We start from the raw sequence: 27,872 nt of genomic DNA, 5'->3' as shown, positions 1-27,872 counted from the left end.
TTTTTTTTTTTTTTTTTTTTTTTTTTTTTTTTTTTTTTTTTTGACTGAAGAACTGTGGATGCAGTTTGCGTAATATCTTTATTACTGAGAACTTCAAGGTAAGTGGGCAATAGGAACCAGATGTGGGGCCGGGAGGAAGGCAGGGCGAGGGCGAGGGGACGCGCGAGGGGCAGCGGGAGGTACCCGGGGGAGGGGGCATCGCTTTGGCTGCTGGGGGGGGGTGGGCGGGGAAGGTGCGCACTGATTTATTTGTAAGCCCTTTTCGGGCCGCCATTGACCTCTCGGAGCAGTAAGGCCCCTTCCAGACTCCGCTCGTTTGCAAGTTCACGTCTGACCGTCCCAAAGCCTATTCTGTGCTCTCGGAGGCCCCGTTGCATCCCCTCCCTGCCCCCCGCTTCCCCCTCCCCAGTTAGTTACACCTGGAGAGAGCGCGGATGTCCGGAGGTAAAAAACCACGGCCGGGTACCCGCTGCCAGGAGACGGAAAGGCTCCAGGAGAGCAGGGAAGGGGTTAACGGGGCTAGAGGAGGCCCAGAGGCCCGCGGGGACCTGCTGTAAGGAGCCCAAGGGGGTGGGGGGGGGCGTGGGTTAGGGTTGGGGGTCCCTCAGCTGCGCCGCTCGGCCCAGGGTAGGAACAAATGGAGCATGGCAGCAGCGCGAAGCCCCGCGCATCCCCGCGCCTGTCCCGAACCGCGTTAATGCCATGTGCTCGTCTGCTTCGTTTTCTATTTTTTAAACATAAATAGCTTTATTTTTTCTAATGAGAAAGATACGACCCCCACCCCCCTCTGCCTCCACACCCCCATCCGCATCCACGCACACCCCTACCCGGGCCCCCTCCCCTCCACTGTCATCATCTCCATATTAATTGGGGGAGAGGTCTCTCTTTTTTTTTCTTTTTTTTTTTTTTTTCTTTTCTTTTTTTTTTTTTTTCCTGTGCGTGGGGGGGAAAGCGACGAGAAGAGCCTCTTTGGGCGGCGGAGAGTTCGGAGGGAGAGAGAGTGTGGGAGAGAGGGAGGGATAGAGGGAGGCAGAGCCCCTCTGAGATCGGATCGGGGCCGGGCGGCAGCGGCTGAGCCCTCTTACAGCTCCCGGCCCCGCTGTGGGTGTGCGCGTATGCGGGAGGGGGAGAAAGAGAGGCTCCTGGTGCCCCTCCAAGCGCATTAAGGACACTCGGGCCTTTTAATTTTAGGAATGAATGCTGATACTTGTGTTTCTTATTGTGATCCGGCTGCCATGGATTCCTACTACAACGCAGCCTCCCAGGGCGCAGACGGCTCCTCGCCTTTTAGGGCATTTCAAGCGAGTGACAAGTTCGGCCCCGCTTTCCTGGCCGCCAAAGGACAGAGCTTCGGTGACAGCGGCGCGAAGTGCCGGAGCCGCTACAGCCCGCAGGAATGCCCGTCCCTGGACGGCAGCGGGCAGGCGCCGGGCCCCGCCGCGCCCCCGCCCGCCTTTAGCAAATACCCGCAGCCCCAGCAGCAGCCGCCGCACCTCTACATGCAGCGCGGCCCCTGCAAGACCCCACCGGAGAGCAATCTCAAGCTGCAGGAGAGCGGCAGCCACAACGGAGCCTTGCAGGTCTCCTGTTACGGTGAGTGCGGGCCGCGCGATGGGGCCGGGCCGAAGAAGGGCTCCCGGGGCCGGGGGGGGCTCCGGGGGCGGCCGCGGCTACCCCTCGCCTCATTTTGCTGTGGTTTTGCGGCTAGCGCCGGGGCGGGAAAAGGCAGAGGCTCGAGGAAATTCTGGTAAATGGAAGAGAAAAGCAGTGCGGAGAGCCGCTCCTTGCTGAATGCCACCGCGGGATGGCTGCGCTGGGACAGAACTTGGGGCGAATGTCTCCGCGCTCTGCCCACGCCGCCTCCCCGTCCCTCTCCCCCGCACGCTGCTGCCCGATGCGGCCGTGAGCCGGCCGGAGCCCTGGGGCCGCTCCCCACGCGTGTCCCGAGAGCTCTCCGGAGGGGGCGAGCTGTGCCCGGGAGGTCGGGGAGCGGAAAAACAGGAAAGAAAAAAATAGGAATAAAAAGAAATCAAATCCGCGACCCTCTATTTTTTCAGAAGAAGGGAAGGTGGAAATGAACTTCTCCCCTGGTCTCTCGGTGCACTGCGGGCAGAGCGGGGCTGAGGTGCCCCTGTCCAGGTGCGCCCGCCGTGACCCTGCCGGGCAGGCACGGGGACGGTGACACGGACAGACCCTGCCGGGTGCGCTGGGAGCACAGCGGGGAGGGGTGGGGGAACGGTAGTATTGAGAGGAACTACAGCTCCCGCTTTCCCGTCTCCCGCCGCCACATCTACGGCGGCTTCTGTACCCTCTTTGCTTTCTCTTTCTCCCCCACGCACCTTCCTTTCCCTCTCTGCAGGTGTACGAGCACGCAGACTGACCTCCCCAGCCCCATTCGCCCTGAGTAAAGCTGAAGGGATCCCCGCACCCCTCGCCCCATGGCCCCGGGCACAGCTCCCCTCTCAGCTGCTCCCCCGTTATTTACTCTGAGCCAAGACCCGCTCCCCGGTGCCAGCCGGGGCCGCTCCCGTCACCCCATTTTGGGGCTGCACGCCTTCCCGTGGGAATGGGCCGAGACCGGCGGGTGGCCATTCCTCATCCGTGGAGGGGCAAAGCGGGGCGCGGGGGAAGGCCGGTGCCGCCCCACCACTAACCGGCTCTCTTGTTTCCGTAGGCTGAAAAAGCCCCGGGCGCCAGCTCAGCTCGCGAGGGCGTTTTGCAGCCCAGGGCAGAGCCGCCCGAATCTGCCCCCGCCGTCACACTAGCGGGCGGCCCCGATACGTCTCTAAGGGGATTTCGGATGGAGCTCCGGGTCGGGAGCTGATGGCCCGGCGCGGCCCCGAGCGCAGTGCGGTGCGATCGGGATCGGTGGGGCTGTAATAGGAGCCACATGGCTCCTCGAGGATAATTAACAGCAACACTAATAACGAGGGCTAACGATTTAGGAGGGCGTCTCGTTAATGGTAGCCACGTTCGGCTTCCTCGGAGCGAAAGCAGCGATGGCGGCAGAGGGCTGAGCTCCGCCGGGCGCGCACCGCGCCGGGACCCTCGGGGCAGTGGCGGAGGCGGCCGCTCTGCTCCCGCGGATCGCAGAGGACGTCGGAGCGGCGGCGGTTCGCTCGGGATGGCCGGGATAGGCCGAGGCCCAGCGGCTGCTCCGCTTGTCCGGCTCTCCTAGCCGCCCACTGGGGCTCGGTTCTCTATTAAAATAACCCCACTCAAAATAAAATAAAATAAATATATGTATGTACGCATATATATAATAACACAGCGAGAAAAGCACGAGGCCGTGGAAAACGGAGCCTCTCCCCGGCGGTGCTCTCAGCCTGCTCCTCCCAGCGCTCGTTGTACTGGGGCCGATGCCCGTTCGAGCCTCTCAAACCAGCCGGGGGATTTCTTCTTTAATTTTAATTCCTTAATAAACACGTTCCGAGCTATAAAAAGCCCCCGCCTGCCGTTTATAGCTCCCGGCGTCTATTTCCAGATCGAATCCCTTCCATTGCATTGTACGGATAAATATAGGCAGGGAGGGCAGCGGCCGCACATCGGCGCAGGAAGCGAGCGGCGGTGCTCGGGGTGCTCCGCGGGGCTCCCCCCCGCTGCGGACGGCCGCGCTCGGCTCCAGCTGGCACCGCCCTAACGGGGGGGCTGCGGGTCGGCCTGCGGACCGGCAATTAAAGAGAAATCTTCAATAAAGCCCCGGAGCGGGACACATATCGCGGTTCTCAGATGATTGATGCGCCGCGGTGATTGAGCTGCTATTTCTACAGCGCGGAACCGGAGTTAAGTTGTGTGTCCTGAACTTATGTGCGTCTATACCCGTACACGGCAACGCGCGCGGAAGTACGGGCTGGAAAAAAAGCTTCGGGCGGTGGAATATGATGGGAATATGATGGGGACGTGTACCCGCGGGAGGCAGAGAGAGGAAACGGCCTTCTTCGTGCTGAGGAAATCTGTAAGTGCGGGGTTAAGCACATAACGAGCATTTCTTGTCTTTAGAGAGCGGCAAAAAGCGCAGTCTGGAACGCGTTGTTGTTAAGCAGAAAGCGAGTGCCGTAGGAATTATTTGTCCGCTGCGCACTTTATTACTGTTGCTATTATTTTAATTGACACTTCTAATGTTTTTCTCCTCCCCTCCTCCCCCCGGTGCACACGGCAGGCCCCCCGCCTCCGGGACACGTCGTGCCCGGTGCCCGCCTCCGCTACCGCGGTGACACCGCTCTCCCGGTGCTCCCTTCGCCGGCCCCAAGCGGGGCGATGCCGCGCCCCCGCCCCGAGCCTGGTTCCGTCGGACCACCGCCCGCCCCGGTGCGCGCAGGGCGTACGGTACCGCGGGGTTCGGGGTGCGCCGCCGCCCCCGTCCCGGCTCCTGCCCCGCGGCCGAAGGGAGGCGGGCGGGGAGAGGGGGAGCTGCCCGCACCCCGGGGGCCGGGAGGGGTGGGGAGGTGCTGCCCCGGCCCCCCGCTATAAAGGGATGCCGTCGGGACGCGCGGCGCGGCGCCAGCGGAGCGGGGACGGAGGAAGGAGGACGGAACCCCGGGGAGGAAAAGGGCGAGCGGCCGCGCCGGCGCTCTCCTCCCCGCAATAGGATCAACAAATCCGCCGCTCAGGGAGAGGAGGGAGCTCCCGCCGGGAGTCAGGCCGAGGCGCTCGGCGGTGCGGGGTCTCCTCCGCGGGAGCTGCGGGACCCCCTCGGCCAGCGGCACGCCAAGGTAGGGCCCCGCTCATCTATCGCCCTCGGAAGGGCTCGGTCACCGCTTTTCGCGGAGCTGCGGCGCGCTTCGCGTGGCTTGGTCGGAGAGCTGGCTGTGGAGACCTCGGTAAAGATCCCGGCCCGGGTTGTTTATACCGCTAGTGTGTCAGCGGAGAGGAGCTCCCCCCGGGAAGGTCTGTTTTCACGGGAGCGCTGTTTGTTTTCCATTTGTCCGCTGCCGAGCGGGTTTAGCTCCGCTTTGGCCCCGCGCTGCTGTTGCGCACAGTTGTAACCTTACCGGAGACGGGACGGGTGCGGAGAGAGAGAGAAAAAAGACTTCGACTCGTCCTTGTCTGAATTGTTTTGAAACAAGACGGGAAAAATACCGATGGGGAGAGAGATTTGGAGATGCTTACTGCGTGCGTCTTTTCCTAAGGGTTTGATGTGTTATTAACAATATATGCTGATGCCAGATAGCGCAAACGAGCTGCTTGTGTGTTATCTGGGGCTGCAGGCTGTTTATTTTGTGCTCCCTTTGAGTGCTCTCTTGGTGCGGTTGCATGACTAACCGGCTGCAGTGATTCACTGGCTGCTTTCTGGGTGATTGCTCCAAACAAGTTGTGAATCAAAAGAGAGTTCCCTGGCTGTGGTTTCTAACCTCCCAAGTCAAAACCCGGAGCGGGTTTAAAGGGAGCTGATGAGCAGTCTTCAGTCCTTCAGATCTTGAAGATTTATCCCCCTTCCAAGCCCTGCATTCAGAATCGTGATGAGTTTCCCTTGTAAGAGAGAGGTGGTGTCTGGGAGGCTCGCAGCCAAGCTCTGCACTGGAGGACATCTCCAGCCACAGCCCTTCAGCCCAGCTGAATCTATTCAGAGTCTTTCAGCAGCTGTATAATTCTCAGGTAAGAAGCATGGTGCGCTTTGGGCAGCAAGTGACTTCTCATCCCATTTTTCAGCTGGAAGAACTGAGGTTCAGGATGCACGAACAGCTCGTGCAAGGCCAGGCTGCCACCACGCAGTGGCATCAGTGCAGTCTTCCCCAGGCCCAGCTCCAGCAGCAGGACTCTCCCGCAGCTGAGGAAGGATTGGTGGAGTTACTGCGAAAACTCAGCAGGAAGAGGTCCCTCGGTTCGGTTTTGGAGGGGGTGAGCTTGGCTTTCCTGAGCCAGGCCCTTGTTTGGTGCAAGCAGTTGTAGCAGTCGGTGTGTTCTCATGTGTCTGGGTACCTCAGCACAGAGCAGAGGCTCAGCCTGCCAACCTACATGAATGGGCTCAGCTTGGGCAGCTCAACAAGCGATGGGTTGGTCACTGCTTTTCAGAAAAAGCTGAGAAATCCCTGCCCCAAGAGCAATGTGTTTCTAAAGCATTTCTCCTATGCCCCTGGAAGGAGAAAAAAAAAAAAAAAAGAAAAAAAAAGAAAAAAAAAGAAAAAAGAAATCCTGATGTAACTGTTAATCAGTTTGGAAAGTAAAGGTCTTACATATGCATAGAGATATGCCTCCAAAAGGAAAAGAGGCAGCTCTGGATGAGGAGAAGACTGAGCTGTGACACAGCTCATAGAGGATGCTGTGATTTGAGAATCATTTACAGAGGGGTGGATAGGAAGAGTTCATATGAATAAAATGTAATTTACAGTTTATTTACAGTTGACAAATTCGCAGCTGTTCTGTGTCTGTCTGCTACCCCAGCTTCTTAAGTAAAAGTTCTGAAGTAAAAGAGGAAAGCTAACATATATATGAAATGGACAACCTCCTCTTTATTTTCTGCGTGAGTTCAGGCAGATCAGCATTATTACACACACTGACTCTGCTGGGCTGTGCTTTTGTTTGTGCTCACACACAGCCTTTGCATTTTGACTGTCACTGCTACAGGCACAGTGTGAAAGAGAACTTCTGGTCAGCGTAGTGTTTTAGGGGCACTTTTCTGTTGAAGAGAGATGGAGGGAGAAGGGATCAGAGACAGAAGAAAGGAGGCAGGGAAGGGAGAGCTGGGAAAATTCGGAGGAGTGGTGTGTGGTGGCAGACAGCTCTGTGCAGAAGGTGGCCTGGGACTGATTTTATAGAGAACACAAACCCACCAGCGTCAAATTCTTCATCTCTCCATTGGGGATAGCTGTGATTCAGCAGTCAGTAGCTGCTGCACTTGGGTTCCTGCAGGGTCTGACTATGACAAGCTGATATGTCATAAACTGTGGTCTAGCTTTGTTTGCTAAAGAATTAGCTCAGTGGTTTAAATGCCTGTTGAATCTGATAATTACTTTTTTGGGGAAAATGTGAATTAAGGTTTTACCCCGTCAATGTTTATATGCTTGGTGGAATCAGTACCGTTTCTAGGTATGTTCCTTATTAGCAAGATCTGTATTCATTAGGTGTGAGGCAAGTGCTTTAGCAGGTACCAGAGTCGGAAGGGCAAGCTTTTTCAGTCAATGATAGGCATGCTGTACTCTGAGGTGGTGTGAAAATGTCATGCTACCTTGAAGACAGCATCTGCCTTTGTTTGGTAAAAGTCTGTGAGCAGGGATGTTGCTGCAGGAGGGAGGGACACAGCAGTGAGAGCCACCACGCCAAGCAGAGCCACAGAGGGCTGTGGGGGCCTTGAGATGAGGAGGTACAGCAGTGTAATGAGAAAGCTCATGCAAATCCTCCACACAGTTCTGGTGGTGAGATATGTGCGTGCATATAGGGCAGAGGGATCACAACCAAAACCAAATTTGAGGAGTCAAAGCAAGGCAAGGATGGTTATTCAATGGAAAATGAGGAAACTGAGAAGACAGAACACTTTGGGCAGGCTTCTATCTGGGGAAAATAACAGGCACTTGTAATATCAAGCCTAGAAATGACTCCTGTTCATTCCTCTTGCATTTAAGGAAACAGACAGGGCTTTGCGTGCAAACACCACTGCACTGAAGAAGCACCTTGGGTCTCACCGGTTTCTCCCTGCACAGAAGCAGCCTCCACAGGCCCTCAGATGCTGCTGACTGCTTCAGCTGAGACTGCTAATGCTGGTATTAGGGTAGGGCTTGGTTTCCTAAGGGGGAAACAGGGAGCTGCATATTATTCCGGTGCAAGAAGGATCAGGTAACGAAGGTGCATACTGAAAGCCGAGCTAGTCGGAAGCAATAGGAAGTGAAAGGAATCCAAACAAGAATAAAAACAAAACAAAGCTGTAAACTTCAGCGAGTGAAGGGCAATGTTGGGAGATTTCCCAGCAGTGGTTGAAGACAATGTGATAATGATGTTCTGCAGGGACAGTGTGCAGGGAGACCCGTGGGCCCAGCTGAAGGACTCCGGTTTTCAAGGTGATGTGGAACCTGGGGAAGGGGGGAGGTTTTAATGGGACAGAAGAAAGAGAAAAGTGCTGTTCAGCCTCAGCCACAGCAAGGGCTTCTGAAGGAATGGGAAACTATCTCAAACGGCAAACTGAAGGATCACCAAGATACCGGTGTGCTGGTATTGGCTGCTGGCCCAGTGCCGCTGGGCTGTCATGTAGGGGTTGGTCACCCATAGGATCGTCCATTTCCAGCATGTGTGTTCTGTAACACAGGGAAACATCAGGGATTTCCAGCCCCAGCAATGCCACTGGCAAAAGGACTCTGTAGGAGGTTATCACATGTCTATTTTCCAGCTGGATGGAGCCTGGCCTGGCAGCACTGATCCACAAGGAGAGCATGAGGCTGAGCACTGAGCAGGTGTGGGCTGCAGCCCAGCCCGCGTGCCGATGTCTGGGTCAGAAGGCTGCAAGCCCTCCTAGAGCACTGAGTGGTTCTGTTCCAGCCTCTCCTCTGATGGTGCATGCCCAGACCTCATCCTGGAGTGGAGTCAGGAGCACAGCTGTGGCAAGGACCCATACCTGAGAGCTGAGAAGCACTCAGTTATAGACATAACCTGGCTTATCAAGATTTGCTCTGAACTTTTGTAAGCAGATTGGAGCCAGATATCAGTCTGAGCTAGACAGGACACAGCCAAATGCTAGAAGGCAAGAGGAAGAGGAGACCCACCTACATTGGCAAAAGACCTGCAGACATTTTGTGCTCCCCACGTCTCCAGATGCCAGTGAGGACTTCCAAGATAAATAGCCGGTGGACCAATTGCTAGACATTTAGGCAGATTGTGGAGAAGGAGGAGGCCAGAAACACTCCGTGAAGCTGTGGGATTTATGGCAGTTAAATATTGCATTTCAGCCCTTCAGCAGGAGTCAGAAAGCTGCTACTGGAAGAGAGGGAAGCTGGTTTCTTTAAGTCATACAATGTCCTATGCTGGGGAGAAGAGTATTTTCATCCAGCTCATACCACTTCAAACTATTAGAAGGACTTTTGCAGGATAGAGAGCAATGGGAGGATTGGCTGCAACATCAAACATGACTGCAGTGGCTGGGTTAAGTGTGGCTCTGGTAGGGAGTGGAAATATGGGGAGGCTTGTTGTAAATATATAGCTAGTCAGGACAGAGCCTCGTAAAACCTACTGAAAGGCCTAAACTCCGCTCAGGAAGCAGGGGCACCTGGAGCTGTGCATACTGAGCTGGGTGATGCTGCTTTTAAGTTAAGGCTGAGGCTGCAGAAGGCTTTGTGGTGCCCAGGGCCGGATATTAAGTTTGTGTTCAGACCAACCCTCTTTTAATTTCCTTTTAGGAGGGGTACATTTGTGGCTGATTCTATGAAAAATCCCCTTTTCCTTGGCCTTGGTGGCAAAAAGTGGTGTTCTTGATAGTATATCCAATTTGCCTGCATTTGGCAGTGGTCCACCTGAGAGGGAGGTCCATGCAGGAACCCAATCTGCTGTAGCAAGAGAGGGACTGCTGCATGTGTGTAATGTATGGGCATTGCAGATGCTTGTTCAGGTTCTGCAGTTGTTAACCCAAACTAGACAGTGGGAGACAATGGGGCAACACAAAATGGAGCAATTCATGGGTGGAGGAGAAATTCCAGCGGAAGACTGAGCCTGTGGGCTCCAAGAGAGATCCCAGCAATGCTCAGAGTGCACAGTGCTGAGGGTGGTGTCTGATCACTGAGCCTTTCAATGCCTAAAGACATTGCTCGTGTGAAAGAAAGAGGTTTGGGCAATGTTTGTAATGCTTGCTTCTGTGGGCAGGTCCCTGAGCTGTCTCTTTGAGCTACCAGCCAGCTCTTGGGCCTTGTTTCTTGTCCTCATTGGGAGAAAGGCCAGCAAAAACTTCGCTGTGCAAATTATGTTAATCAAAGGATGCTTGTGCCTTGCCATTAATAGATAATATCTGGGATTTGCTGTACTGCATTCATTTTGGTTTTCACAGTGGATCTGTGGAGGTGAAAATGGCTTTCGTGCTGGGACAAGTGCATAGCGAACTGTGGCATGGGTTCCCCAGCACCTGTGTGTGCTCAAGAGACTAACAGAGCAGGAAATGCATGGCTGGCCACACTGTTTCTGAGAAAACTGAGGGCATCTCTGTAAATGTGACCTTCCAGGGGAAATCCCCAGTGTGAGAGAAGAGCGACATGGCACTGGATATTTCCCCAGCCTTCACAGCCCTCTTGGGCACCAACCCAGCTGCCAGGGTCTCATCTGCAGGCCTACAAGAGTTACAGAACACCACATACTTCTTGCAAGAGGGGAGTTTCTGCTGCACACAGATTGGGACAGGCACTGCACTGACATGAGACAAAGTGTACCTGACTGCAGGTATGGAAGTGAACTCGTGTCCTGGCATCGCATGGAAATACGAAGTATTCTTATTTCTCCTTTCTTTCACAATCTACAGAAAACTCTTCTGCTTCATCCAGTAGATGTAGGATTACAAGGAGGTTCAAGGAGCTACAAACAGCCCTCAGAAATGCTCAAAGTATCAAAGCAGGGTGCGATGCAAAAAAGATTCATTCAGCAGACATGCCTGCTTTGTTGTGTCTATTCTCTTCAGAGTAGCTGAGGAGAACCTCTCTGGGAAAGCTTAGAATTTGAAGACAAAATATGGTATGGGAGACAAGGAAATTGAAAACCAAATGATGAGTGCTCATGAGAGCTCATTGTATCGGAAACTGCCCAAAAATAAAAGGTTCTGAAGTTTTGTTATGATATCAATACCACTGCATCCCTTGAGGTTGTGTTCTCTCTTAGGCGAAGAGATAACTGGTTGTAGCAGAAATGCTAAGTCAGAGCCCGAACCAATGATTGAGCACTTGGTGGAAGGGAGGGCCAACCCAGGGAAGCTCAGGTGTATGCAATGCCCCTGAATGACTGCACCCTTCCCAGACCCCATTTAAAGGTTGGTAGTGGAGGCAAGAGTATCTTGGAGGTTCCTGCATACCTGAGGTCTTTTGCAGGTAATCAGTGGCTTTCCTTTGTTTCTGTAACCATGGTTGTTGCATTTGAGCACATCTTCACTTGTTGCAGCCTAGAGTTGTGCTACTATGCTGTTATTGCTACCCATTCCATTGCATTACACTAGTTTTGGGGAAAGCATAGAGAGATAATGGATAAATGCTACAGGAAATGTGATGAGTTTCTTGGAAGGGCTGTATCTCAAAATAGGTTTCTAAAGATGAGGAGAAATCCCATTGAGCTGTAACTTCTGGGTACATCACTGCCATTTGTTGATGTTGTTGGGCTTTTGCCTGAGATTGAATCTGACGGACAATATTTGTTGGTAGCTATGGATTTCTTTAGAAAATGTCCTGAAGCTTACCCAAAAAGGAACCAACAGGCTATGATAGCAACCAGGCTTCTAAGGGATGCATTTTTCACTGTATTTGGGGGTATGGACATGAAGAACATGGAGCAAAGCTGATGCTTTTTGGCCAAAGTATTTCATCAGGTTTGTTAGATGCTTAAAAATGTAGTAGGAGTATTCTATGGCTGGAGGCTTGGGGAAGATTTGGCTAGTGCTGGGAGGAGACACTGATTCTGGCTGCAAGTTCCTCATGCTGGCACAGATGTCCCCTTGTACGCTGCCTGGACTTCTCGTGCTGATCTTAAAAGGTCTGGGTTATCTTGCATAGTACTAGGAACCCGGGAGTGGGTTACCTGGGTACTTCACAGAAGAACAATAGAAGAACCAGGACTAACCCAGTCCTTGGTCTGTTCTGTTTGTTTTAATGACTTTCAGAGAAGTAGAAGGGAAAAGCACAGCCTGATCCCAACTGTCCTCTTCAAGCATTACCCAGGAACCATAGCGTGCTCCTTACAAGCAGTTCCTGAACTTGGGCCATTTGGCATGCCAGTCTGGCCTACCTAGACTTGCAAAAATCTCCCAGTGGAATGGTTTGGGTATTTCCAGAGGAAAAAGTGAGTTCTACCTGAGGTAGAATAAGCAGTCTCTGAGGTAGGTTCATATGTGGACACCTGGTTGATCCCTTCCCATCCCTGGAGATAGACAGCTCATAACTTCATTTGAGCTGGAAGGGACCCTTTAAAGGCCATCTAGCCCAACTCCCTGCAATGAACAGGGATACCCACAGCTACATCAGGGTGCTCAGAGCCCTGTCCAGCCTGACCTTGTGCCTCTCAAGGGAAGAGGGGAGGGGCCTCCTGGCCCAGGAGGATCTGTCAGAGGGTGCTGAGTGTCCCCTCCAAGCCATGAATGTTGAGTCTGATGGGAATTATTTCCTTGCTGAGGGGATAATGAGGAATGGCCAGGTTCATCTAGGGAGATAACAGAGAACAGTGATTTTTCTTTTCTCTTTAGCTGAGGTTATGTTCTTGACAAATTGCACTCACACACACCATCTCTCTCAGCTGGTAGTTATTTACAAAACAGTTATTACAGGGGAAGGTTATTTATTCCAGTATGCACTACAGCCTAAGTGAACTGGACTCCATAGCAGTTGTGAGATCCATGTTTATAGGCACCAGCTTCATCTGCTGTAGGAAATGACTGTGAGGTTTGACTTAAGCTAATTCAGAAAGCTGCAGGTCCAGCCAAAGGGCTTTTTGACCCCTTCTTTGGGTTGGAGAGCTCTTACTGCTTTTGCTTGGCACTAATGCCTTAACGCTAAAGCCCTGGCTTCTTGCAGTCCACAGCTTTCTGTGCTCAAGGAGTTTTGTAGCTTGGAGAACCACTATTTACATCTGTGTCTTTTCCTGAGAGTTTTAAGAACAAAACAAGTTGCTTCAGCAATTGCACGTGCCTCTTATGCGTGCTGCAATGTTATGACCAAAATATGCAGTCAGATAGCAAATCTGAGAAGGTGTTTTGTAGGAAGCTGGGTTTGAGATGAGAAGGAAGAAGAAAGTAACCTTCTGTGGCCCAGCAAGGTCTCCTCGCAGACATCTTTTCTCATCCAACCCAAAGGTTAGAGATGCCCCAGGAGATGAAGAACAGCCAATTCTGTTCCCTGTAGCAGATGCCCTGAGTCCTTGGATGTTGGAAACTGAAGTGATCCTGGCTCTACTCAGCAGTTAGCACATTAGTGTTGATGGGTTCCTGACTCATGCAGCCAGAAGGTGATTTGTATTGGTAAGCTGAAGGTGGGGATGTGATGGACTCATGGAGTCTTTCCAGGTGCCTGGGTGGGTGAGCATCACTGCTGGAAATAGATTTCTGGGGCAAATTCTCCTTTTCACAAGTTCCTAAAAACGATTTCTGTAAATATCTGCTAATGTTTACTTGACATTTACAGTCACGCATGACAGTATGATCCTATTCTGGAATGTTAACTGGAAACAAGCACGAAAATGGGCATGAGCACCGTTGATGTGAGTGCAGTTTTTAATTTAGGCTGATTTTCATGGTCATCATCTTTCATATAATGACCCACTTCTGCTGACAATTAGTGGTGCTGCAGGAGTTTTGCTGTTTTGAGGTGCTGTGATTTTGTTGTTGTTGTTGTTCTCTGTTCAAAAGCACGATACCAGAGTCTCTGTGTCTACTGTCTGACACTTCCTATAAAAAGCTGCCTCCAAGTTGCCTCTAACTTAATCTAAACTTTTTGATTTAGGCTAAAATACTCCCACAGTATGTTTACCTCTGGCTTTTTTTTTTTATAATACTGAAGTTTTTAAATTTCATCTGAATCTACTAAGCTTTTTCCAAGAACATAGCTAAAATTAAGTGTATTTTTGTTTTCTCCATGTCAAAAAAAAAAGAAAAAAAAAATCTGACACTGCCTTTTGTCAAATGTGGTACATGGTGCTGTGGAGCACAGTGGAGCTGGGATTTGGGTAGACTGTGTGCCTTCTGCCTTTCCTCTGAAAAGCTGTCCAGGGACAAGACTGAAAGAGCTGTGGTTCTCACTGGCCTAGTAGTGACTGATCTTTGACTCTCACACCTAAATACACAGCAGGTTTCACGTGCTCTGGACAGGGTTACAGCCAGCTCTGAGTGTACTATTCTTGTAATGGCCATTTCCTCCTGTGGACGGTCCAACCTTCCTCAGGCCTGGGTGTTGTAGGGGAGCAGGTGAAAAAAGCTGTCCCTGGGGAAGCAGCAGAAGACCTGGGATATAAGATTTTATGGAAAAAGCTTGGTCTGAAGGTTGGGGAGTGTACTGCATTGAATGGGGGATTTTTTTCCCCTCTTATGGCTTGGGTTGTGCAGTGCTCTGAGTTATGTGATATGAGGAGTTTACCCTTTCAACAATTTGTGGCTCCCCTTTCATAAGTAAGAAACATTTCTGTTGAGGCTTTCCTTGTTCAGCATTACCTAATGGATTTTTTTCCTTAATAACTGTCATTTGCCCTGTGCCTTGCTATTCTCAAATGAAAATGAAAAATGTCAGTTGCCAGCTGTGAACAGCATTCATTATTCATTTGCTAAAGGAATCTCAGGCCCATTCATCCAATTTCCTCTGAATGTCTCATCAATAAACCTTTACCTTGCTGCTTCTATAAATCATTTTCATCCCTTTGCTTTGCAAGCTAGGTGCTTGAGGTCTTGCACAAGCATCTCACGAGTCATGGGTCACATCGGGTGGTGGTGTTTCTACTCCTTGGTCAGCTGGTAAAACTTCATTAAGAGGAAATCACTGGGCTGCACATACATATGGATGACGAAAGCATTGTACTGAAGCAAGCAGAGGAGAAGTTGGGCAAAAGTTTCAGCCATCCTTGCCTTTCTCTTCATGACCCCAGTGCAAAATTTGTGTGGCTGATGTTGTAGCAGCCTTCTTGGCTGAAGGCACAGTTCTTCCTCCATGGAAGGCTGAGTGCTACTGCCATGTCCCTGCTGCAGTAGATACTCTTGGTAGTGGATGCTGTTGTGGTACATAGGTACTGATGTCAGGGAGAGGCAGGGCTGGCAGCCACAGAGGCCAAGAGCTTATTAAACTTCAGTCAGAGCTGAAATACGTTCTTCTTGTGCTGGGTAGCAGAGGTTAATGAAGCCCTTCTCATAGATGGTTTTATGACACTCTTTTGGGATGCACATAAAAGGACTGAGACTTTTGGAGCAATTTAACTAAATATTTGCTTAGGCTGTGTAAGGAGCAGCTTGAGTTTCCAGGCAGGTCAGACATAAATGGATGTTCGTTTATCTCCCCTCACCTCTAGGAGCTGGGGTGACCTGTCACTGTGGTGCCTGTAGCACCATCCCCTGAGCCCATGGAAGGGAAGATGTTTGGCAGTGGGTGAGCCAATCAAGGAGGGGTCTGGAAGCAATCAACCTGTTGCTGCCAGGCTTACTGTTATTTCATCTTCATTCTTGGTCAGCAAGTTCCCATTCCAGCTATACTGCTTTTTGCTTCAGTTTGTGATTTTGCTGCCCTGCTCCTCTCTGCCAATAGAGTTGATCCTTGCCTGCCTCCCATCCCCACTGACTGTGAATTTTGGTTTGGTAGCCAGAAATCCTAATTTCATTCTGGAGTGCCTACAAAAGCCTGGTGGAACGTTAGCAGTTCCCAGACCTGGCTGGCCCTGAGGTTTGTGATGTGCAGTGAGAATGGAAACAAGTTCTAGTTGTGCTTCCAAGAACAGGCACGTTTGGTAAGGGCCGAATGTTTTCCTTCCCTCATCTGTGCCTTTCTTTACTAATCAGCTGTATAAAATTGAGAAGCAGCAGAACAGTTATGCTGAAGAACCTGGCCCACACTTTGGTCCAAAATTTAAATTCAGCCTTTTCTGTGGTTCAGTGAGGTTCAGCCAGCTTTGGGTGTTTTCTGTTTTTATTTCAGCTTTCCAGTTTCCAAGCATCTCACAAACTGGGGAGCCCAGCTCACCTCCCACTGGGGTGCCTCACTTACCTCTGAGGGTCTGTGGACCCTTTGGGGATGAAATCCAAATAGCTACTGGTGGGCGTGCAGGCGTGAGTCTATGACTGAGACAATGTGGAAATGCTTTGGAAGAAGGAGACCACTTCTACAGGTATCAAATCCAGGGCTAAAAGGAATTTGCAAGCCTTTCCAAACTGTCTGCAGGTCCTTGTCTGCCTTATCTCCCTTCCTGAGCAAACATTTGTTGGTGATGGCTAGGTTTAGAGTGGCAGGGTAGATTTTGCTACGGGTGCATACTTCTTGGAGGAGATTGCAAGTAGGATGTAGCACAAATCCACAGACATTCCAGTTGGACTTTTCATATAGCCTGGAATACTGGGGATGTGGGTTAATGGACATGATAGTGAAGGATTGATGGTTGGACTAGGGGATCCTAGTGGTCTTTCCCAACCATTATGATTCTACAATTGATAGCCTTCACCATTCTAAGCACTGAGCTATCTCTGTGGGATCACCTAGGTCTGGCTGCCCAGAGCCACATACTGTTGACTGTCACTTCCCTCCACTGCCACTTGAAAAGCCATCCTTCCTGCCCCTGACAAGGTAGAGCAGCCTGTCCCCAGGGCACTTTTGTCACTGCCATCAGTGTAGGTGTTGCAACACTAAAGATAAGAGAGCCTGGTCAATGAGAATACACGGACTCATGAAGGAGAGGCAAGATCCCCAGCTCCAGTATCTAGCATATACCTTCATCTCCTTTCACCATCAGAGGTGAAGCAGCTGGCATGCAGCCCAGCAGTTTCATACGCTCCCAGCAAGGGCAATGGCTGTGCATTCTCTTGCTCCAGTTCTTTTCCTGTGCTGCATTCTGGTAGCCAGTAGGAGAGCTGCAATGGCAGCAGAACCATTTCTGTGCTTTCCAAATCTGCTGTCAGCTCTTTCCTGCTCTTCAGATGGGTGTGCCTCACAGAGAAGGATTTGGGGCATAAACTGTGCCTTTTTGCTCCAGCCACAGCTTCCATTCAGAGTTGATGAAATAGATTTATTTCTGTAAAAGCCAGTTTTGTTAGTGTCCTTTAAATATCATGAGAGAGGAGCAGGCAGTGCGTGGTGCACTCTTGGAGCTGATGCTGAGCTCTGTGTATGTAGCCAAGGGGTGTGCAAATTCATCTGCTCAGGGAATAAAGCACTGTACTCACATGCAAGGCTCTGGTCTGTGTGATAGGTGGGTATATACATGGGGACTGCTCAGCTTCATGCAGGCTCCAGGGACCTGCAGGCAGGCTGGGCACAAGGAGCTGTGCTTGTCCTTATTTGGAGTGGGAATTGAGGTGTTCCACTCAGTTCCCACCAGCAGCAAGGGCACTGCAGTTGTTACAGTGGTAACTCCTCATGTGGACTTCCACCTCTTGCATTTAGGAGAGGGATGATGCTTAGTGTTCCACCTGTGACCCAGTGTGGAGGTTTGGTTATTTGCTCACTGCTAATAAAATCAGTGATTCTAGAGCCAGACACAAAGTTCTGCATCTTTTCTCCATCTTTGAATCCATCTTTCTATCTGTAGACCTCAGAGTGCTTGCTCCTTTACAGGAATAAACCTCAATATTCCTTCCTACTAACAAAGGATAAAAAGGAGCAGCTGGGCTTCTTTATTCATATCTAACCCCAAATGTGAATTTTTTTTAAATGATAGCCTTGTGCTTCTTGGGCTGCAGCAGCAGGCAGGAGGCTGCAACAGCCAACCTGGAAAAGCAGCAGAACAGTTTCACCATGTGTGGAGAAAGATACCAGGACTGTAGCATTGCTGCTGCTGATGGGGTCCTGAAGGTTTGCAATCTGAATGGTATTGCAGGTCCTCCTCAGTAAGAGATGCAGCCAGTGCTGCCAATGCTAGGACTGAACTTCAGGGCTGCTACTGAAGCATCAAACCATATGCTGCCAACAGAGTGCACTGGGGAAACAGCCATGTGCCAGCAGTGTTTGTGGGTTGTGCTGACCATGTAGGTGTCTTGCAGCCTTGTGGGGTGCTTTGCTGTTTCCCCTTGTGGGGGTCTGCCTTTGCTCAGAGGAATCCCAGCAGATGCTGTGTAAAGGAGACATTGCTTTGAGCTGAGCCCAAAGCTGCTGTGCACACTGGAGACGCCCTGCTCTCCCCTGCCATGTGGATGTGCCAAGCTGAATTGACTTCAAATTAAATTTCATGGTTCTGTTTGTATACAGAGAAGACTTTACATCCTCATCTTTCCAAAACAGCCAGTTAGGAATCCAGATACGTGCTGTGAACCCACAGTGTGGCTAGAAGCCTGTTCCTTGTGGGGAGGGATCAATGGACATACTGGGATCATTGCAGGGTCACCTGGCCACCACAGTGTCCAAGCACACAGCGTGCTATGGGTTCTCCCACCTGAGGTCCCATAAAAATATGTTCTGGCACCAAAAAGACATTTCCCTTTGTGCAGGGATCCAGAAAGAAACTATGGCAGAGCATCACAATGCTGGGAACACACAAGCCTGGCTCTCCCATGCTGTCTGCTGGCACCTCCGGTGGGTGACTCAGGCATGGCAGTACTGGTGGCACTGCATATAGATGAGGCACTGGGAGAAGACAGCACGTTTCCTTCCACCACAATGAGAGTGAGGGGGGAGCCAAGAGTAGCAGAGGAGGCACTGAGCAGCTCTGTCAGGCTTGTAAGGGTGTAGCAATGCTCGCATTACCTTCTTGTCATGGAGATCTTCATAATATGTAACTCAAGGTCTCGTTAGATTTGATTAGAAACAGACACCCCAAACTTTGCATTGAAACTTTGAGGCCATCTCCAGTTACAGGAAGTCTGGACATATCCATATGCAGATGTATGCAATTTGTTTCACTTCAGTATTTAGCATGACTGGTTTGAGGTCAGGGATCCTGTTCCCAGGGAATGGCAGTTGCTCCTCTGGATGTGGAGCAAAGAAAGATGCATGCCATTCCTGTGGGCCACCTCCTGCCCTTCTGCCTGTGGACTGCCAGTGGCTGAGCACTAGAGGTGAGAAATAGCAGGGAGCCACCAATGGATGGCATCAGGGCATGTGTTTCTGCTGCAGGAATCTTGGGAGCACTGGAGGCAGCCAGCACGAAGGCATGGATGGAAATGCACCCAGCTTCTTGACCTACTAAATTAAAAAAAGAAATGAAGGTAACAGTGATAGTATGAGAGAGAAGGACTTCAAGTTGTACCAGGGGAGGTTGAGGTTGGATGTTAAGAAAACCTCTTCAGAAAGAGAAGTGAGGCATTGGAACAGGCTGCTCAGGGAGGTGATGGAGTCACCTGGAGGTGCTCAAGAAACATGTAGGTGTGTCACTGAGGGATCTTGTTATTAGGCACAATTGTGATGGGCTGACTGTTGGACTTGGTGATCTTAGTGGTCTTCTCAGGCCTTAATGATTTTGTGATTCTATGAATTAACAAGTATCATTGGTATAGCATGTGACTGATATACTCAGTGCCCAGCATGATGAATCCTCCTAAGAACCATACCAAAGCACGGAGGATGACAGACAACATGAAGCTTGTTTGAGCACCTCAAGAGTCTGAGAGAGCAGCAATAAATCCTTCTTCTGAAAATCCATTACAGTGGTAGAGGCAAATAGCTCCTACACCTCCACCATCAGTGCCAGTCCTGGCCACTTTTCTGCACTAATTAGGCAATTTCTTTCTCAAAGTCCTTTCATGTCTTATCCTCCCACAGTCAACTTTCTGCCTTTCTGCCCAAGAGCATTAGCCACATTTCATCCCAAACAGCAAAACTACATATAAGTGATGAATTAGGCTGAATGAAGTTGTAACAGAAGATAAATGCTGAAAAAAAAATAGGGATTTCCAGACACTTTGGCAAAGGTTTCTGGATAAATGACCTTGGAAGTGACACTGCAAAATTATCTCAAAGGAAAGCTCCTCATAGGGTGGAATTGTTTCCCAGAAAGGTTGTTCCTGGGCACATTTAAAAGCAAGCTAATATGAAATCTTAAAAAGAAAAACAAGCAAGGTGTTGTGTTCTTTCATTGGTAAGGAGGGTTTGAGCAGAAAGCATTCCTGCAGCCTTTCTCTGTAGGTTCTGCAGGAGATGAAGGTGAAGGCAGTGTTTCTCTATCCTGTACCAGACTGGGGCTTTCTGCAGGTGTCCTACATTAGCCCTCTGTGTAGTGCTGGGCTCTGCTTTGCCAGTGGCAGTGTGAATCCTCACAGCAGGTTGTGGGGTTGCCTGGAGTGCAACCAGGATGTGTGGACATGTGGGGGCACATGCTCATAGTGTAGCACCCTTTGTACCCTGTCCCAAATGCAGACTCTAATTTTCCCTGTGTCTTCTCCCTGTCACCTTCTGTTCATTTCTATTAAAGGCTTTTCCCATTGTTGGAGCTCTCAGTCGAAACAGCCAATCAGCCATAAGGTTTGTACACATTTTCTCCTCTTTCTCCCTCCAAACCAAGCAGGTAAGGAGAGCAGCTTGGGAGAGGCTGACTTGCAGCCCAACGCTGACCCCTCGGGCATGGACAGCAGCTACCTCAGCGTGAAGGAGGCTGGAGTGAAAGTCCCTCAGGACAGGGCCAACACGGACCTCCCCAGCCCCATGGACAAAGCGGACTCGGAGAGCAACAAGGGCAAAAAACGGAGGAACCGTACCACCTTCACCAGCTACCAGCTTGAGGAGTTGGAAAAAGTCTTCCAGAAGACCCACTACCCAGATGTGTATGCCAGGGAGCAGCTAGCCATGAGGACAGACCTCACTGAGGCCCGAGTACAGGTAACAGCAATGCCTTGGGCTGGGATAGGGGTAGGTGAGCCTTGAGCCCCTTGTCTTTGAGCTGAAGGGGCAATGGGCTGGGTGAATCCCTCTGCCTCAGAGGGCCAGGAGAGATGAGTGGCTGTGATGCAGTCTCACAGCTGCCACCAGCAAGGTGTCAGCTCCCTGCTGCTAACCTGGGTGTCCAACCCAGCCAAACCCCGAAACAATAGAGTTTAAGTGCTTCTCTTTCCCTTGAATCAATATTAACCCAAAGGCTTAGCAGAGCTTAGAAGCATAGGCAAAACAGAGAACCACTGCTCAGAGCAGATATTTATAACTCATGTTTTGATGGCCACCTAAGGCTGCTGGGAAGCTGGGACATCATTTTGTCATCTGGCTAACTCTGTGACTCCTGTATTCAGGTGTTCATTGCACCACCGCTTCTACAACTCACATTAGTGAGTTCACATCAGGAATATCTGGAGTGGGAAGAAATCTGGTTATACCTCTCAAACCAGGAATCCCGCTTGCTTTCTGCTCTGAACCCTGCAAGCACTTGTCACAAACAAAGCAGCTAGGCCAGCATCCCTGTGCATATTAATTCTAGGTTCATTCCTAGCTGCAGGACTTTTCTCACCCACTTGTCCAGACCAATCTGCAGGGCTCCATGTTCTTCCCTACAGCTGTTTCTCCTCATATCAGCTGTGGCTGTGTCTCAGCAGAATGCGGAGAGGCTCCTGTTAGTTCTATGGGCTGGGGTGGGCACCTAGCAGCATCCCCATACTTGGCTTTCCTCCATATCCAGGCAGTGCTGTCCCTCCCCAGCAGCACCATTCAGAGCCCTGGCAGAAGGGATGGGGCAGGATGAGATGATGGGGATTTGTGCCTGGGGAATGCAATGCCTCCTCTATCCCCCTTCAGGGCCAGCACTCCGATTGCTAGGACTGCTAAGGAGATCTTTTCAGTGGTGCCCCTGTGATGCGGCAGGGGCTTGAAAGTGAGAGGGAAATGTCAAACGTGGCTGTAGAGAAATCACTGCCTTGGAGAAGAAAAAAAAAAAAAAAAAGAAAAAAGAAAAAAGAAAAAGCAAAGCAAGAAGTAATATATCTTGATCCCTTTTCCCCCATAAAACCCTGGGAGGCTGGTGGAAGGAGCGGAAAGACTGAGCTAAGCCTGCAGGAAATTAAACATGAAATGAAAACAAGCTCAAGTTATTCAGTTCTCTCATCCCAGGCTCCAATTTCCCATTCCAGGCCACTGATAAAATGGTGTCCAGTTTCAGCACTCAGAGATGAATTCTGGCTCTGTTCTTGCAGGCTGGAAGGCAAAGGGCTGGTGACCATCTCTGGCAAGAGAGCACACAGCCTGGCCATCAGCATTGGGATAGACCTGGAGACAGACAAACAGCAGAGGCAGGAAGGGGTAGAGATGGGATAATGGCCACTGAAAGGGGAAGATAGGAGGGAGGGTAGCTTGCTTTAATCTTTCACTTGGCATTAGGACTGAAGCAATGGGCAGCCGTGAGGAACTCCCAGGCACTAAGTGGTGTTGTGGCTCCAGCAGCCCAGGAGGCAGCCACACAGCAGCACCAGCTGGGCAGTGGGGAGGGCAATGCATTTCATTTCCGCTGTGCTGCCTCCATGGAGTGTCAGAGTGCATGCATATGGAGTGAGGTACCAGCATATGGCCGCATGTTTATGGAGACACGAAACATTTTCTGTTCTGTAGATCTTTATAGGACTGATTGGATACATTGGGGCTTATCAAAGCACTATCTGCAGGAGTCAGATCCACAACACTTGCCCACAGTCCCTCCCCACTCATTCACACCAGGGCCCAGTGCAAAAGGAGCATTCTTGCAAGCACCTTCTCCCCACTCATAGACATAGCCCCAGCCACTCCGCCCCTCGGTGCAGGACCATCTCTCAGCTGAAGGTGACAGGTAATGAACAGAAAATGCACACTTGGTGTTTTTCAGTTTTTTTTCTAGATTTCTTCTTTTGGTACCTTCTGAATTCAAGGAAGCCAGGGGGAATCCTACAGGAAGCTACCAAGCAGCCTGAAAATCATTTATTCTCAAGGAAAAATGATGGCTTTTAAAAGTGGAACAACTGTTTGGAGCAGTTGATTGCAAGAAGCAGTGGGGCACAGAGGGCAGGGAGCATCTCCATGCCCTGAGCCCCCAGCACCTTGCCTGCAGGTGCCCTTCAGCCTCACGGGGTCGCGCAGATATTTTGCCCCAGCCTCCCAGCTTGCACTTTGAGCCTGGTTTAAAACACTTTGCCTGGCCATTGCTGGCCCCTGCTGGGGTCAGTCCCTAGCAGGGCAGTGCAGGTGAGTGTGCCTGCCAGGAGGGATCCAGCCACATGTGCTGGGCATATGTCAGCCCCAGCACCGTGCGCAGCCCACGCCACGCTGCCTACCTGCAGGCACCCGCTGTGCACAGCAGGGCCCCGCCGCCCTGGGAAGAGCCAGGTCAGCACTGCTGGCTGTGAGCCTACAGATCAAAGCGGAACGATCCCAGCCAGCCCTGGGACTGGCTCGCAGCTGGGCTGGGGTGGCCGTGCCAAGATGAGGCAGAGGAAAAGCAGACGGATGGATGCCTGGGGCACCAGTGTGCTCCTGCAGGATGCTCTTCATGTGCAGCGCTCTCAGCTGGTGTGATATTAGGACTGTTCTGCTGAACTGCACCCTCTGGAAATCCTTGCGGGGTGGAAATTGCACTCATAGGACATCCTCAGAAAGCACAAATCCTTGTGCTGGTTTCTTCCTAGACTAGTTTCTAGCTGAGCTGACACTGCAAATGCTGTTCTAGTCTGAAAGCTGCACCGTGCTCATTGCCTGGCTCACTGAGCACAGGAGCAGCCCAGAGGGGCTCCTCTGTGCTATCACTGAAGTGAGATGCCAGCCCCCCAGCTCCAGTCACCGTGCAAAACTTGAAGCAGAAGCAAGAAGCTTCCTTCATGTGCTGGCGTGACCTGCACACCCCAGCCCCTGGTGATCGCATGCATCGCTCGGTGCCTTCAAAGCAGCTCGTGATTGATGTGTTTCCCTGACTCACAGGCTTCAAGAGGCTTTGAAGACACTGGGCCAGGCTCTGATCTTTCTTATGCTGATGCAAATCAGGAGCAATGCTGCTGACAACAGTGCAATAATCCACACTGATGTCAAGCCAGTAAAAATAAGAGCAGAAACAGAGTTTTGGTCTTTCCACTGCCTCAAAGGCATCTGAGCAGTGCTGTGACGAGCTACAAGACCTGCAAATCAGAGGACATGCAACTCATAGAAGTGCACTTGTTTCCAGAAGCTAAGACAGAAAGGAGCACTGAAAACCTTTTTTTTTTTTTTTCCTTCATTTTTTTTAACAGTTAATGAAGACTGAGAGTTCAGTAGTAAATAGGAGTTCTCAGCCAACAGCATCTTCACAGCCAGGACTGAACCTGGGGAAAGCCCCAGTGCCGCAGGTCCCAGCCTGGCACAAGCACACACAGATGTGTTTGCTCCTTGTCTGAGCATGGGGGAGCTGGGTCACCCCAGGGCAGAGCTGGCTGCAGGGCAGAGGCCAAGGCTGGGCTCCTCCTCTAGACCAGGCTGCTCAAGGCTCCTGGCCCCATGGGCTCCCATGCCCTGTGCTCAACAACCCCACACCCCTATCTCCCCACAGGTCTGGTTCCAGAACCGACGAGCCAAATGGCGCAAGCGGGAGCGGTTTGGCCAGATGCAGCAGGTCCGGACCCACTTCTCCACTGCCTATGAGCTGCCTCTACTCACCCGTGCTGAGAACTATGCCCAGGTAAGCACATCTCCTGCCCAAATCCATCTGTCTGTCTGTTCATCACTGCCTTGCTCCTGGAGCCCCCGAAGCCATGCTTTGCTACTGGGGTTCATCCCCTGCCCTCAGGTTGGGATGCAGGAGCATGGGGTTGTGCCATTGAGCAGCAAAGGCACAACAGCTGTTCAGGTGGGCGCCCTGTAGTGCTCCTTTGAGCCCCATTGGATCACAGCTACCACAGCAGCCACCAAGCCCTGTTGGGCTTCAGATCCACTGTGCACTGTGTTTTCCAAACATCCCATAAGGTCCAAGGTGTTGTCCTTCCCCACGCCCTGATGCATCTTTTTCCCCACAGATCCAGAACCCCTCCTGGATTGGAAACAACGGAGCCGCCTCCCCTGTGCCCGCTTGCGTCGTCCCCTGTGAGCCGGTGCCCTCCTGCATGTCCCCCCACGCGCATCCCCACGCAGCTGGCGGTGTCTCCGACTTCCTCGGTGTCTCCAGTGCCGGCGGCCACGTGGGCCAGACTCACGTGGGTGGCCTCTTTGGCACAGCCGGCATCGGCCCCGGCCTCAATGGCTATGAGCTGAACAGCGAGCCGGACCGCAAGAGCTCCAGCATCGCGGCCCTGCGGATGAAGGCGAAGGAGCACAGCGCCGCGATCTCCTGGGCGACATGACAGGGCTGCCATCCAGCGCCTCGGCACACCGCGAGAGCCAGTGGGGAAGCTGGGAGACCTCCAGCTGGGATTCCAGCCAGCCCTTGCCTCCTCGGGGATGTGAACGCAGCACTTTGAGCTACCCTAGGTGTATAGAGGACGTGTGCGAACGTAAGTGGCGTGTGCCCAGCACGGACATGGGAGGTCCCAGCCTCCCGGCACTGGGTCAGGGCTGTGGGGCAGCGCTGCTGTCCCCTGCTCTGGGGGTGTCCTCTGCTATCGCCACTGCCTCCCCGGGGACTTGGATGCCTTTTCTCCCTGCTCCTTTTTCTGACACCAGATCTGCCTTTCTGGAGAGCAAGAGCCCACCAGCATCTCCAGCAGCTGCCCCGTCCCTCCACATGTACAGCTCTTCCCTCCTCAGAACCCATCTGCCTTGCACAGGGGACAAGATGGGGACTCTGGCACCAGCAAAGAGACGCTCTTCAGACTGCTCCTGCCTCATGGGAGCCATGGCTGAATGGGGTGAGGGGATACTCAAGGCCAGAAAGGTGGCAGTGCTATCCCACTTCCTTCCACCCAGCAGGAGCTGAAGTACGAAGCTTAGGGGCCTCTTGTGTAGGCACAGTGCCACCACTCTGCTGTCTTTGATGGCTCCCCAGCCATCCAGCTTGAGATGTGCATATGAAGTGATGGCACCTTGCAGAAGTCACATCCCCATGAGCACTTAGAGTTTGCTCTGTTATAGTTGTGGCTGTTGTGTCTTAGCAAAATGTCTTCCCTGGCTTTTACAGGGCTAGGAGTCACTACCCTCTGCTCTCAAGTCCAACAGGGCCCCCAAAGAGGAACAGCTTGAGCAGAGCACTCAGCCAGGGCTGTGTGAGGGCATCCTCACATTGTCCCTAGCCTGCCTCATGTAGCAAAGTCTCTTCCCATCGCCTCTCATTCTCTGCTTCCCCAAAGCCACCTGCCAGCATCTGCCTACACCTCCTCCAGGGCAGGGGAGGGCTGGGGATGAAGGGTAGTGGCACTGCCCCATCTCTGGCCACTCCAGTTCACCCTCACCTAGCAGAGTGAAGGAAACACCAGAACTTGTTCTCTCTCCTAAAGTCCCACCAATGGTTTTCTCCCCATGTGCTCCCACTTGCACAACTCTGTTTAGTACAGTCTCCTCTCCAAGGCCAAAGCTCTCTCAAGCCATTCAGTGGCGTCATAGCACCAAGAATAATTTCAGAGTTTCCTTCTGCCCCACCGAAGGTCACCACCAGCCATAGAACTCAGCTCACATGCTGAGCTCCAGCTCAGTGAGCAAGAGAAGTACAGGGTTTTGCCCCATACAGCCATCGCATCATGCTCCATCCACTCTAGGTCCAGAGAGATTTGCAGCAAAGGGTTGCAAAAAGGCTACAACCAAATGCCATGATGCAGGTTAACTGCATGCCATATAGAAATATTTCTACAGTGCCTAGGCATTACCATACACAACATAGATGATTATATCAATGCTAGATCAAATGTAACACGTACTTATTGCAATATGGAAAGACCTGTAGTGCTGTATCTTGTCTCAGAAAACACACTGAGATGCCTGGCTTGGTGCTCCTCAGGAACAATTTGCAGTCAAGCAGATTATGCAGATGACCTGGGCTTTTCCACAGAAGCAAACCAGACTCGCGTCCCAGCCTGAATGTTCAGCTGAGTTATTAGACTAAAATGTGCTTCAGGTGCTGATTACTGAATGGCTCTGGATCACTGCCCTAATATCTCTTTTCTGCATGCACTGGCAATAATGTTTAAACTGCAATGAATACCACCTTGTACCCTACCCCAGACTTCCTCGCCCAGAGCCCTTTTCCCACAGTGCAGAGGGAAAGGCGTCATTCCGCTGCAGTGCTCAGCCCCCAGAACTGAGCAGGGTGCAGCAGTTTGAGAGGGTGCATGGGGATGGATGCTGCAAGGGCGTGGGTACTGCTGGCTGTCCCACTGTGTGGCAATGGGCCGTGCTGGGGCTTTGCTATGCTCTACTGAAGCTGAAGGGCATTCCTGCCTCACAGGGCCAGGATTTCATCCAGGCTGCATAACGGCTCATGAGACGAAGAGCTGCTTCCTTTCCTCCTCGTGAATTGGCCTCAGACAACCCTAATCACTGCCACGCATGTCCAGCCCTGAGCTGCTGGGTGCACTGTAAGTGCAGAGCTCTGCTCCCGTGCCCCACTCTGCTGCCATTCACCAGCATAGCCCCTCTGCATCTGCCATTCTACTGCATCGTCCTGCCAGCAACAGCCTGGACATGCAGCGACACAGGCAGGTCTCCAGCTGTGTGCATCTGTAGTTACACATATTTTAAAATTAATTTAATAGTTTTTTTAAACTAGCTGTTAAATTAATAAGAAAACCTGTACAAATATATATATACACACACTTAAATATATGTGTGTATAAATATATATATTTTAATCTAGCCAAACTGCAGCCAATGCATTTTTAAGGGTCACAGGGTCAGTGCTGTTCTCGCAATTTCAAGCTACCACAAGGATGCCTTTTTAAATAATAATAATTATTATTTTAATACCTTTCAACTCTATTTATGACTTTCTTCTCTATTTATTTCTTCTTTAGTATTTCACTCCTGTCCATACACAGAATTGCAGTTCCCTGGCTGGGATTTAGATACCTGTGAAGCTGCAAGTTTTGCACCCCTCCTCCCCAGCCATGCTGTATCCTGCATGGTGCAGCACTGCAGCCTCAGCTCCCTGAGCTCCCCTGCTCTCAAGCTGCCCTTTCCAGCCTTGCAGAGGGAGCAAAGGAGGCTGGCTTACATTGCCCAGGGCTAGAAACACATGAGACACCCCAGATTTTGGGGCTAAGAAAG

At 51.4% G+C, this 27,872-nt stretch overlaps 1 protein-coding gene across 1 annotated transcript; it reads left to right on the top strand.

Moving 5' to 3' along the window:
- Window positions 1–1,193: 1,193 nt before the first annotated feature.
- ALX4 (ALX homeobox 4) lies at window positions 1,194–27,398 on the top strand. Its single transcript, XM_042865713.1, has 4 exons — window positions 1,194–1,593; window positions 20,278–20,588; window positions 24,235–24,363; window positions 24,698–27,398. Exons 1-4 carry the CDS (start codon window positions 1,194–1,196, stop codon window positions 25,019–25,021), a joined length of 1,164 nt encoding a protein of 387 aa, XP_042721647.1. The 3' UTR covers window positions 25,022–27,398.
- The last annotated feature ends 474 nt before the right edge of the window (window positions 27,399–27,872 follow it).

The sequence above is a fragment of the Lagopus leucura genome, unplaced genomic scaffold (assembly GCF_019238085.1).
Source record: "Lagopus leucura isolate 7727_CA_CO unplaced genomic scaffold, USGS_WTPT01 Super-Scaffold_1, whole genome shotgun sequence".
Classification (NCBI taxonomy): Eukaryota; Metazoa; Chordata; class Aves; order Galliformes; family Phasianidae; genus Lagopus; species Lagopus leucura.
Note: the sequence above shows the minus strand (reverse complement) of the source record. Positions and strands in the feature narration are given on the sequence as shown.